The 13,092-nt window shown below is 45.3% G+C and overlaps 1 protein-coding gene across 1 annotated transcript in view; it reads left to right on the top strand.

The window, feature by feature from the left end:
* NDRG3 (NDRG family member 3) overlaps positions 1-13,092 on the top strand; it is a 98,005-nt gene that overhangs the window by 67,668 nt on the left and 17,245 nt on the right. Inside the window, exons 6-9 of the mRNA XM_026455275.1 lie at positions 797-859; positions 2,810-2,870; positions 4,483-4,569; positions 12,767-12,823. Coding sequence (XP_026311060.1) covers positions 797-859; positions 2,810-2,870; positions 4,483-4,569; positions 12,767-12,823 — 268 coding nt within the window. The remainder of the gene's footprint in view (positions 1-796; positions 860-2,809; positions 2,871-4,482; positions 4,570-12,766; positions 12,824-13,092) is intronic.

The following is a 13,092-nucleotide window of genomic DNA, read 5'->3' as shown; positions in this document are numbered from 1 at the left end:
GCCTAAGTGAAACAAATAAGCATTCATGCTAAGGGTTTGTAACTGTGTGCCCATAACTAGAAAACCTTTGTTTATTTTTGCATTTAGTTGTCTAAATATAGCAGTAGACCAAGACCCACTTTCTGAGTTGACTCTTACTGACAGAGGTTTACTGAGCCTGGACTCCAACTGAAGTGATTGTTAGAGGTTTGGAAACACCCTAAGAGAGAACCGTGTTACTACTTCTTTTCATGTGGCACCCTCTGGTCCCAAGGGCTGCTCGTTAGGATATAGAAACAGTGGATTCTTTTACTTTCTCTTTAGCATGGCAGTTGCAGAGAGTTACACAATATGCCACAATCATTTTTAGGTACCACATCACCTCCTTTGAGCCTTTGGTAAAAGGAAATGCTTTTATCTAAGATTTCTTTTTCTTTTGGAGGGGGGCGAAATTTCGCTTTTGTTGCCCAGGCTGGTGTACAATAGTGTGATTTCTGCTCAATGCAACCTCCAGCTCCCAGGATCAAGCGATTCTCCTGCCTCAGCCTCCCGAGTAGCTGGGATTACAGGCATGCACCACCATGCCTGGCTAATTTTGTATTTTTAGTAGAGATGGGGTTTCTCCATGTTGGTCAGGCTGGTCTCAAACTCCCAACCTCAGGTGATCTGCCCACCTCGGTATCCCAAAGTGCTGGGATTATAGGCACGAGCCATTGTGCCCAGCCTTTTATCTAAGACTTCTGTACCTTTCCAGCTGTTCTAGTAACTGGGAATTGTGAGTACTTTCTAATTCAGGAGATATCCTTCTGGATTTCAGGTATCTGTACCCCACAATGGATGAGCTGGCCGAAATGCTGCCTCCTGTTCTTACCCACCTAAGGTAGGTTCATTCTGTAGTCTTTCGTGCAGTTTTTATTGACTTTCTATGGTGAATTCTTTAGTGTCTGTTTCAGAGGATACGATGGTTAGGAAAACAGTAGTCACTGTCCTTCTGGAGCTTAGTGGGGTAACAAGTAAGCAAACAAATAATAAAGTTTTATAAAATAAGTCAGTGGGGGTGTTGTGATAGAGAATAAGAGCGGGATCTACATTAGTAAGGCTAGTGAGGGAATTCCTCTCTAGGAAGGTGGCACATATGCTGAGACCTAGAAGATTTAGAAATCTACCTTGAGCTGGGCCCAGTGGTGGGAAGATCACTTAATTACAGGAGTTTGAGGCTACAGTGAGTTGTGATCCCACCCCTGCACTCCAGCCTGAGGTACAGTGACACCCTGTATCTAAAAAATAAAAATAAAGCTGTTTAAAATTTTTTTTTTTTTTGGAGATGGAGTCTCACTCTGTCGCCTGGGCTGGAGTGCAGTGGCCGGATCTCAGCTCACTGCAAGCTCCGCCTCCCGGGTCACGCCATTCTCCTGCCTCAGCTTCCCGAGTAGCTGGGACTACAGGCGCCCGCCACCTCGCCCGGCTAGTTTTTTATATTTTTTTTTTAGTAGAGACGGGGTTTCACAGTGTTAGCCAGGATGGTCTCGATCTCCTGACCTCATGATCCGCCCGTTTCGGCCTCCCAAAGTGCTGGGATTACAGGCTTGAGCCACCGCGCCCAGCCTTAAATTTTTTTTAAAGGGTTCATCTCCCTATGAAGAGAATGCTTTGGAGAGGAATCAGAGAGAGAAAGCAGGGAGAACAGTTAAACTTAACAATAGTCCAGGCAAGAGATAATGATAGCATGGTACTGGATGCTGCTGTTGGGGATGATTGAAGTAGATAGTAGTAGATAGATGGATATATTCTGGAGGTGGACTCCACTGACTTGCTGATGGGTTGGATACTGACAGTAAGCTACCAAGGATAGCTCCCAGGTTTCAGTTGTATATATGTGTGTGTGTGTGTGTGTGTGCGCGCGCGTGCGTGTGTATGTCTGTGTGTTTGTGTATATATGTGTGTGTGTGTATATATATATATGTGTATATATATTACTTTTTTTTTTTTTTAAGATGGAGTCTGATTCCGTTGCCCAGGCTGGAGTGTAGTGGTGCGATCTTGGCTCACTGCAACCTCTGCCTCCCAGGTTCAAACGATTTTCCTGCCTCAGCCTCCCATTTAGCTGGGATTATAGGCACAGGCCATCATGCCTGGCTAATTTTTTTTGTATTTTTAGTAGAGACAGGCTTTCATCATGTTGGCCAGGCTGGTCTTGAACTCCTGACCTTCAGTGATCCACCCGCCTTGGCCTCTCAGTCCTGGGATCATAGGCGTGAACCACCGCCCCCAGCCTTAGTTATATTTTATTTAACCATTAAAACCAACTTGAAAGTAGGTGGTGGGATCCTTGTTGTTGTTTTTGAGACAGAGTCTCACTCTGTCACCAGGTTGGAGTGCAGTGGCGTGCTCTTGGCTCACTGCAGCCTCCGCCTCCCAGGTTCAAACGATTCTCCTGCCTCAGCCTCCTGTTTAGCTGGGACAACAGGCACACGCCACCATGCCTGGCTAATTTTTTGTATTTTAGTAGAGACGGGGTTTCACCATGTTGGCCAGGATGGTCTTGATCTTCCGACCTCATGATCCACCTGCCTCAGTCTCCCAAAAGTGCTGAATTACAGGCATGAGGATTACAGGCATGAACCACTGCGCCCAGCTGGGACCCTTGTTTTATAGATAGGGAAGGAACCGAGGCTCAGAAATTGGGAAAAGGAAAAAAGCACTTGCCCAAATTCTCACATCTAATAAATATCAGAGCCAGGATTTCAACCCAGGTTATATGCTTTCAGTTATGCAGTGCTGCCTCCAAATGAAGTTGACTCTGTCATTTGTCATTATGTCCCATTCACAGCCTGAAAAGCATCATTGGAATTGGAGTTGGAGCTGGAGCTTACATCCTCAGCAGATTTGCAGTAAGTATGTAGAGGATTAGCCTCAACATGCTTGAGGCACTGCCTAGGTCACAGCTATTACGCTGTGTTAAATGACCAGACAGTATTCTGGGACTTATGTCAATTTTTCTGTAACTTCTGTCAGCTTTAGATGCAGGTTGTATAAAGCCTTGCTTTGTACTTATAATACTTGAAAAATCATAAATGGGGACAGTACATCATCAATAAAAAGCCATTCCTAGGTGCTGCTTATAATGGAATTTTGTACAGCCATTAAAATTAAGTTTATGAAAAGCTTTATATAATACATGGTTTGCATACATTATAATGTTAACAAAAAAGTTAGAATAGAATAGAATATGACAAAATGTAAAGTTTGTCATAACTGTAGGAAAGGACTGGAAGAAAATGTACCAAAAAAATATTAATGGATTGATGTGTGGTAAGATAATGTGAAATTTTATTTTCTGCTTTTTATAATTTCTCTGCTTATCAAATTTTCTACGGTGAATGTAATCACTGCAGTAAGAGAAAAAAAGTAGGCTAGGGGCTGGGTGCAGTGGCCCACGCTTGTAATCCTAGCACTTTGGGAGTTTGACGTGGGGAGATCACCTGAGGTCGGCAGTTTGGACCAGCCTGGCCAACATAGTGAAACCCCATCTCCACTAAAAATACAAAAATTAGCCAGGCGTGGTGATGGGTACCTGTAATCCTAGCTACTTGGGAGGCTGAGGCAGGAGAATTGCATGAATCCTGGAAGCCACGGTTGTAGTGAGCTGAGATTGCATCACTGCACCAGCCTGGGCAGCAAGAGTGAAACTTTGTCTCAAAATAAATAAATAAATTGATTAAATAAGCTAGAGAGCTAGAACTCGTTTTAAAGAAATTTTTTTTTTCTGAGACGGAGTCTTGCTCTGTCGCCCAGCCTGGAGTGCAATGGCACAATCTTGGCTCTCTGCAACCTCTGCCTCCCGGGTTTAAGTGATTCTCCTGCCTCAGCCTCCTGAGTAGCTAGGATTACAGGCACCCGCCAATACTCCTGGCTAATTTTTGTATTTTTAGTAGAGATGGGGTTTCACCATGTTGGTCAGGCTGGTCTCTTAACTCCTGACATCATGATCCTCCCCTCTCACCCTCCCAAAGTGCTGAGATTACAGGCGTGAGCCACTGTGCCCAGCTAGAAATTATTATTATTTTTTTCAATACCTCCTCAGTGATAGGAGAGTCTTCTGAGGATGATATAAACTGTTCAGGTGGTTTTGGGGGAAAAAAAAAAACCTAAGAAGCCCCTGTTGAGAACAAAGATATATGAGTGTGGAGCAGCCACTTGTGCCAACGGCACTTTCCCAATGAGAAAGATCCACCATGAGTTGAACAACTGCATGTAGATCTTTGCAAGGCAAGATAATTTGATAGTAAAGTAAGTAATTTGATAGTAAAACCAGAAACTGGTTTCCAGATGCTAAGTCAGATTTCAAGAGCTATTTTTCCACATGTTCTCCTTCTTTGTAGTTTTACTTTCAAATGTGAGGCATTAAGGCATGTAAGAAAGAATTGATCAGTCATGTTCCAACTATTTAGAAGAACTTTGGGAGTGTAGCTTTCATACTGTCATCTTTGCCTCATCTTTCAGCTCAACCATGCAGAGCTTGTGGAAGGCCTTGTGCTCATTAATGTTGACCCTTGCGCAAAAGGCTGGATTGACTGGGCAGTTTCCAAAGTAAGTACCACATGAAGGTGTCCATCAGCTCATCTTTGCCCATCTCAAAACAGCTTACCGATTTTTCACTGAGGTATATATACAGTTAAGGGCAAAAATGTTAAGTATACAGCTTGAAGACTGTTTACATATAAAATCACCATCCAATCAAGATACTTCAGAATGTTCCCAGCTCACTAGGGGATTCCCTTGTATCTTTTCCTAATTGATACTTCTTCTCCTTCCCAGAAATTACCTGTTCTGACTGTTGCCACTAGAGATAAGTTTTATCTGTTTTTAAACAGTTTTATCTGTTAAATTGGAATCGTAGAAAATGTATTCTTTTTTTTTTTTTTTTTTTTTGAGATGGAGTCTCACTCTGTTTCCCAGGCTGGAGTGCAGTGGTGCAATCTCAGCTCACTGCAACCTCCGCCTCCTGGTTCAAGCGATTTCTCTGACTCATCATCCCGAGTAGCTGGTACTACAGGTGCGTGCCAGCACACCCAGCTAATTTTTGTATTTTTAGTAGAGATGGGGTTTCACCATTTTGGCCAGGCTGGTCTCGAACTCCTGATCTCGTGACTCACCCACCTTGGCCTCCCAAAGTGCTGGGATTACAGGCGTGAGTCCCTGTGCCCGGCCAAAAATGTATTCTCTGTCTGGTTTCTTTCATTCATCACGATGTTTGTGAAACTCATCCAAGTTGTGTGTAGCAGTAGTTCTAAATTACAATTTGGGCCAGGCGCGGTGGCTCAAGCCTGTAATACCAGCACTTTGGGAGGCTGAGGCGGGCGGATCACTTGAGGTCGGGAGTTCAAGACCAGCCTGACCAACATGGAGAAACCCCATCTCTACTAAAAATACAAAATTAGCCGGTGGCGCATGCCTGTAATCCCAGCCACTCGGGAGGCTGAGGCAGGAGAATCACTTGAACCTGGGAGGCGGAGGTTGCAGTGACCCAAGATTGCACCATTGCACTGCAGCCTGGACAACAAGAACAAAACTCTATCTCAGAAAAATAATTAAATAAATAAATTACAATTTGACCAGGCACGGTGGCTCACGCCTGTAATCCCAGCACTTTGGGAGGTCAAGGCAGGAGGATCACCTGAGGTCAGGAGTTCGAGACCAGCCTGGCCAATATGGTGAAACTCCATCTCTACTAAAAATACAAAAATTAGCCAGGCGTGGTGGCGGGTGCCTGTCATCCCAGCTACTCAGAGGGCTGAGACAGGAGAATCACTTGAAACCAGGAGGCGGAGATTGCAGTGAGCTGAGATCACACCATTGCACTCCAGCCTGGGTGACAAGAGTGAAACTGTCTCAAAAAAAAAAGAAAAAAAATTTACAATTTAACAGTAGTTCTAAACTGTACTTTAGTAACCTATTATGTGAATACACAGAACGAGTTGTTTCTGTTATTTGGATCTTATGAGTAAAGCTGCTGTGCATATTCCTTATGTCTTTCAGTAGAGATACACATTTATTTCTTTTGGGTTTATACCTAGGAGTGAAATTGCTGAGTCATAGGGCAGTTGTATGTTTAGCTTTAGTAGATATTGTCAAACAATTTTCCAAAGTATTTGACCAAGGCCAGGCAAGATAACTCACGCCTGTAATCCCAGCACTTTGGGAAGCCAAGGTGGGCGGATCACCTGAGATCAGGAGTTCAAAACTAACCTGGTCAACATGGCAAAACCCTGTCTCTACTAAAAATATGAAAATTAGCTCGGTGTGGGGCATGGTGGTACACATCTGTAAACCCAGCTACTCAGGAGGCTGAGGCAGGAGAATTGCTTGAACCCAGGAGGTGGAGTTTGTGGTAAGCTGAGATCGTGCCACTGCATGCCAGCCTGGGCAACAGAGTGAGACTCTGTCTCAAAAAAAATAAAAATAAAAATAAAATAAATGAAAATGTCTTCAAAGTATTTGACCATTTACATACCAGCAGTGCGTGAAAGTTTCAGTTGCTCCACATCACCAACATTTGATAAGTACTTTTAATTTTAGTAAACAACAAGCAGTTTTATTTGTAATATTAGTTTGTTTTTATGTTTTCCATTACCAAAATAGTTTTCATCATTAAAATAAGAATTTTTAATTATATCATCTTTTAAATTTTAAGCTATGCTTATAGATAGATAATCCTGTTTGTTGTTGTTGTTGTTTATTTAAGACGGAGTCTCCCTTTGTTGCCCAGGCTGGAGTGCAGTGGCATGATCTCGGCTCACTGCAACCTCTGCCTCCCAGGTTCAAGCAACTCTCAGCCTCAGCCTCCCGAGTAGCTGGGATCACAGGCACCCGCCACCATGCTTGGCTAATTTTTGTATTTTTAGTAGAGATGGTGTTTCACCATCTTGGCCAGGCTGGTCTTGAACTCCTGACCTTGTGATCCACCCACCTTGGCCTCCCGAAGTGCTGGGATTACAGATGTGAGCTACTGCCCCTGGCCAATCCTGGGTTTTAATTTGCATCTCCCTAAGGGGCAGTGATGTCAAGCATCTTTTCTTGAATATCCTCTTGTGAAGTGTTTGTTAAAGTCTTTTGCCCTCACTCTTATTCCGCTTCCACTTTAAAAAATATTCTGCATGTGAGTCCTGGGTGCATGTATCTCAAATAGCTTCTCCTAGTCTATAGTTTGCATTTTCACTTTCTTACTGAATGAAATGAATGAATCACTCTACAGTGAACCCCAACACCTTATCTTTGCTACAGATTCCAAAGACATGTGGATTGCTGATGTTTGCTAACTGAAAAAGGAAGGAATGTAACCTCTAAAATCCATTCAAGGAGATAGGAAACTAAAGGGAAATGCTAATGACTTTACAAATATAAGCACTCCCAGTCCCAGCCCCAAACCAGAGTAAAAAATGGGCGATTCTGTTGGGAGAGGACATTTTTTAAAAAGAAAAAAGTGGGAATAAAGAAAAAATTATATCCCTTGTGTTATGGGATCTCTGGGGTGTCTAGCCAGAAACTTCTGTGGCCGCAGCGCCTTTGCCCGAGTTCCTGTCCTGCATGCAGGAAGAATGAGGTACACAAACAAGTGAAGGGTGAAGAAGAGTTTTATTTAGTGTTAGAACAGCTCAGAGGAATGGGTAGCTCCTCCCTGTGGGCAGGCCGTCCAGTCGAGTTTTCAGCGTTTGGCAGACAGGAGGCCCTGCGAAGGGTGGCTCCTTTCCACAGGCAAGTCCTTCCGACTTCTCTGCAGGTCTCCGGAGCTCTCAGCAGAGCGAGTAGCTCCTCTCTGACAGCAGGTCGTCTCTGTAGCTCTCAGTGGAGTGTGTATTCCTCTCTGCAGCTGGTTGTCCAGTCTCTCTACCTTCGTCGTCCTCTGGCCATCCTGTACCCTGCTCTGGCTGAGCCCAGGGCTTTTATGGACCTCAGAAGGAAGGAAGTGCATGCTCATCGGTCCATGAGAGGCCATGGGCAGGCGAGGAAGAGGTGCCACAAGTCCTCACTCTGGTCTGGGCGACTGGCAATGCAGCCCCCAGCCTTCAGGGCCTCCCTGGCCTGAGGATGGGGCCTTACTGGGAACCCCGCCCCCATCTGCCCAGGATTCTGTCTGTGTCCTGCTCCATTCATGGCCCTGGGGCTTACAGGGGTCCTTCCTGGGGCACCCAAGGGTACAGACTGCAGAGATGCCCTGATCCTGCGCCTGGGAGTGCAGCTGCAACTGCATCCAGGAGCTCCCAACCCGCCAACTGGGAAGGGGCCCAGCTCCCGCCTGCTTCCCGGAGCCAGAGGCCCAGGTCTGAAGCCACAGGCGCATTGGCTGCAGCTGCACCTGGGAGGGCAAATCCTCCCTGTTCCTGGTTCCCTCAAGAGCACAGGGAGGCTGAGATCCATAGCTGCAGTTTGGGCAGCTATAGCCCTGCCCAGGAGGGCAGGGATCCTGCTTGCTCCATAGAGCAGGAGGCCTGGGTCTGCAGCAACCCAGAAGGGGCGGGACTTCCACCGGCTCCGTGGAGTGTGCAGCCCCAGCCACACAGCATGATGGCAGCAGCCACTGCCATCACTTGCATTCAACTCACCAATGCTAAAAATAATTCAATGTTAGGCCACACACGTGGTTCACGCCCATAATCCCAGCACTTTGGGAGGGCGAGGCAGGAGAATCACTTGAACCTGGGAGGCGGAGGTTGCAGTGAGTCAAGATCGTACCACTGTACTCAAGCCTGGGCAGCAGACAAGACTGTCTCAAAAAAAAAAAAAAAAAAAAGCCAGTTGTGGTGGCACACATCTGTGGTTCCAGCTACTCAGTAAGCTGAGGTGGGAAGAATGCTTGAACCCAGCAGGTCGAGGCTGCAGTGAGCCATGATCATGCCACTGGACTCCAGCCTGAGTGACAGAGACAGACCATGTCTCGAAAAAAAAAGAATCTGGCTGGGGCATGGTGACTCATGCCTGTAGTCATAGCACTTTGGGAGGCCAAGGCAGGAGGATCGCTTGAGTCCAGGAGTTTAAGACCAGCCTCGTCAACAGAACAAGACTTTGTCTCTACAAAAATGTAAAAGGTGGTACATGCTTGTAGTCCCAGCTACTCAGTAGGCTGAAGGGAAGGGAAAGGATTTCTTTTTTTTTTTTTTTTTTTTTTGAGACGGAGTCTCGCTCTGTCGCGCAGGGTGGAGTGCAGTGGCTGGATCTCAGCTCACTGCAAGCTCCGCCTCCCGGGTTTATGCCATTCTCCTGTCTCAGCCTCCTGAGTAGCTGGGACTACAGGCGCCCACCACCTTGCCTGGCTAGTTTTTTGTATTTTTAGTAGAGACGGGGTTTCACCGTGTTAGCCAGGATGGTCTCGATCTCCTGAACTCGTGATCTGCCTGTCTCGGCCTCCCAAAGTGCTGGGATTACAGGCTTGAGCCACCGCGCCCGGCCAGGGAAAGGATTTCTTGAACCCAGGTGTTCAGGGCTGCAGTGAGCCATGATCATGCTACTGCAGTCCTGCCAGGGCGACAGAGAGAGACCTTATCTTAAAAAAAAAAAAAAAAAGCTTTATTGATACTCAAACCATGAGATTCAATAAATCAATATCTAGGAACTTTTTTGAAAGGTAGTTAGTGATCTTTAAAAAGATTTAAAGAAGGCAGAGTGTGATGGCCCACTCCTGTAATCCCAGCACTTTGGGAGGTCGAGGTAGGCAGATCACCTGAGGTCAGGAGTTCGAGACCAGCCTGACCAACATGGTGAAACCCCGTCTCTATTAAAAATACAAAAATTAGCTGGACATGGTGGCACACACCTATATTCCCAGCTACTGGGGAGGCTGAGGCAGGAGAAGCACTTGAACCCAGGAGGCAAAGGTTGCAGTGAGCCAAGATTGTACCACTGCACTCCATCCAGACTGGGTGACACAGCGAGACTCCATCTGAAAAAAACAAACAAACAAAAGGATTTAAAGAGATGGATAATAATTTTTTTTTTAATGTAACACCTATATAGTGCTTACTGTGTACCAGGTACTGTTCTTAAATGTTTTTTTGGTTTTTTTGGTTTTTTGGTGTTTTTTTTTTTTGAGATGGAGTTTCGCTCTTGTTGCCCAGGCTGGAATGTGCAATGGCATGATCTCAGCTCACTGTACCCTCTGCCTCCCGGGTTCAAGTGATTCTCCTGCCTCAGCCTCCTGCGTAGCCAGGATTACAGATGCATGCCACCACACCCAGCTAATTTTTGTATTTTTAGTAGAGACGGGGTTTCACCATGTTGGTCAGGCTGGTCTCTAACTCCTGACTTCATGATCTGCCCGTCTCAGCTTCCCAAAGTGCTGGGATTACAGGCGTGAGCCCCCGTGCCCAGCCAAATGTTTTAGATATACTTAACCTTTTCATCCTCAGGACAATCCATTGGTACTATTACTATCCTACAGAGAAATTATTTGCTTAAAATTACATTGCTAGTAAGAGGGTTGCAGACCCAGAATATTCATTAAAGCATTGTTTTAATGCTTTAAAGCATTCATTAAAGTGGGCGGATCACTTGAGGTCAGGAGTTCAAGACCAGCCTGGCCACCTGGCCAACATGGTGAAGTCCATCTCTACTAAAAATACAGAAACGTAGCCAGGTGTGGTGGTGCACACCTGTGGTCCCAGCTACTTGGGAGCTGAGGTTGGAGAGCCACTTGAACCTGGGAGGTGAAGGTTGCAGTGAGCCTGGATTGCGCCACTTCCCTCCAGCCTGGGTGACGGAACAAGAGAACAAGACCTGGTCTCAAAAAAAAAAAAAAAAAAAAAGAAAACAAACAAATGATTTCTTTTGTATTGTTTTTTCATAATTTTCTGTGATAAGCATATTTTTATTAAAACTGTTAAAATATTCTAGTCACCAGCAAACTGCACTCTAAATATCCATTTCTTCTTATGTTTACATTTTTGAGAAATGAGGTATTTCTTAGCTAAAACACATTAACAGTACTATCGCCAGATGCTGTGGAAATCCTTCTCACAACCTGGCTTTTTAAAAATTTGTCCTGGCTGGGTGCAGTGTTTCACACTGCTAATCCCAGAACTTTGGGAGAGTGAGGCAGGAGGATTGCTTGAGCTCAGGAGTTCAGGACTACCCTGGGCAACATAGTGAGACCTTGTCACTATAAAAAATTTAAAAATTAGCCCGGTGTGGTGGTGCGCACCTGAGTCCCAGCTACTTGGGTGGCTGCGGCCAGAAGACGCTTGAGCCTGGGAGGTCAAGGCTGCAGTGAGCTATGATGGCGCCACTGCACTCCAGCCTGGGTGACAGAGCAAAACCCTGTCAGTCAATCAACCAAATGTGTCCTAATTCTTACTTAGTATGTGGGTACAATTTTTTTTTTTTTGAGACGGAGTCTTGCTCTGTTGCCAAGGCTGGAGTGCAGTGGCACGATCTCAGCTCGCTGCAACCTCCACCTCCTGGGTTCAAGTGATTCTTTTTCCTTAGCCTTCCGAGTAGCTGGGACTACAGGCGCGTGCCACCACGCCTGACTAGTTTGTATATTTTTAGTAGAGACGGGCTTTCATTCACCATGTTGGTCAGCCTGGTCTCAAACTCCTAACCTCAGGTGATCCGCTGGCCTTGGCCTCCCAAAGTGCTGGGATTACAGGTGTGAGCCACCACGCCCGGCCTGATTTTCTAGTTCATAACCTGTGCATCACTGATAACCTATGCAAAGATTTTGGGACTTCTTTCTGGGACTATATGATCCTACTCCGGGCATAGCCATGTCTGTCTCCCTCAGCGCCTCTTCTCCATGCCTACCCCCAATTCAGTACTTCACCCCGACCAGCAGTACGAGTTCAGCATAAAACCAAGGAAGAAGGCTTAACGGGAATCAGCAACATAATTTGAGTTAGAAATTTTTCTGAAAATAGACTACAGTATGCGGATTTACACAGATTGCTGCATTTATTAGACTGTGAGATGCATCATTTTGAAATGGGAAAAATTAGGAGAAAAATGTTTAAAACTCAAGAACATTCTGTAAACAACTCATTTCCTCCTACTTCCTGAAATGAAGATAGCAAAAACTGGAAGAAAGAGAAAAAAGTTGTTTTTGTGTCTTGGAAGTCATGGGAGTGATTGTTAAGTTAGTCCTTATCAACCATAAGTCCAGTGTAAATATGGAAATACAGACAGGAATAAAATATCAAACAGCCATGAGGTCTAGGTCTCAGGCTTTCAAAGAAGGAATGTTCAGTGTCTCTCTCTTCCAGTCCCCTATTTCACAGCAGGCTTTATTATCACCCTGGAAGGGAGACAGTTTTTTCTGACTTGTTTCTCGTCTCTGTGTTTCTTTGAAACCATGAAAATGTATAACACTGAATTGTGGGGTTTTTCTCTTTTTTTTTGAGATGGAGTCTCACTATGTTGCCCAGGCTGGAGTGCAGTGGCACAATCTCTGCTCACTGCAAGCTCCGCCTCCTGGGTTCATGCCATTCTCCTGCTTCAGCCTCCCAAGTAGCTGGAAATACAGGCACCTGCCACCACGCCCGGCTAACTTTTTTATATTTTTAGTAGAGAGGGGGTTTCACCGTGTTAGCCAGGATAGCCTCGATCTCCTGACCATGGTCCGCCCATCTTAGCCTCCCAAAGTGCTGGGATTACAGGTGTGAGCCACCATGCCCAACCAAGGGTTTTTCATTTGTTTTTTAAGAGATAACATATAATAAAGTGCACTCATTTTAATTGGGTAGCTTGATAAATTTTTGCATATGCTTACATTCTTAACACAGAGTTTTTATCTTTTCAGCTCTCTGGCCTGACAACCAATGTTGTGGACATTATTTTGGCTCATCACTTTGGGCCGGTAAGTACCTGTTCCACCCAGAAGAGCTGTGTTTATTGGTTTGCATGCAAATTCTTATTTTACCTCAGGAAAGAAGGGTTGCCTTAGAATTTACCTGACCCTAGTAAATAACAGTTCCAATGTAGTCTGAAAGGCATGTGGCCCTGCAAAGGTGAATCTTTAACCCATTGCCACATGGCAGTTGACATGTGGAGCTATGAGAGAAGATAGCATCTCCTGCTACCTGTTCCTGTAAGTAGCATGCCATCTGTTAATGTTTGACATCACGT

Source organism: Piliocolobus tephrosceles, chromosome 20 (assembly GCF_002776525.5).
Source record: "Piliocolobus tephrosceles isolate RC106 chromosome 20, ASM277652v3, whole genome shotgun sequence".
Classification (NCBI taxonomy): domain Eukaryota; kingdom Metazoa; phylum Chordata; class Mammalia; order Primates; family Cercopithecidae; genus Piliocolobus; species Piliocolobus tephrosceles.
Note: the sequence above shows the minus strand (reverse complement) of the source record. Positions and strands in the feature narration are given on the sequence as shown.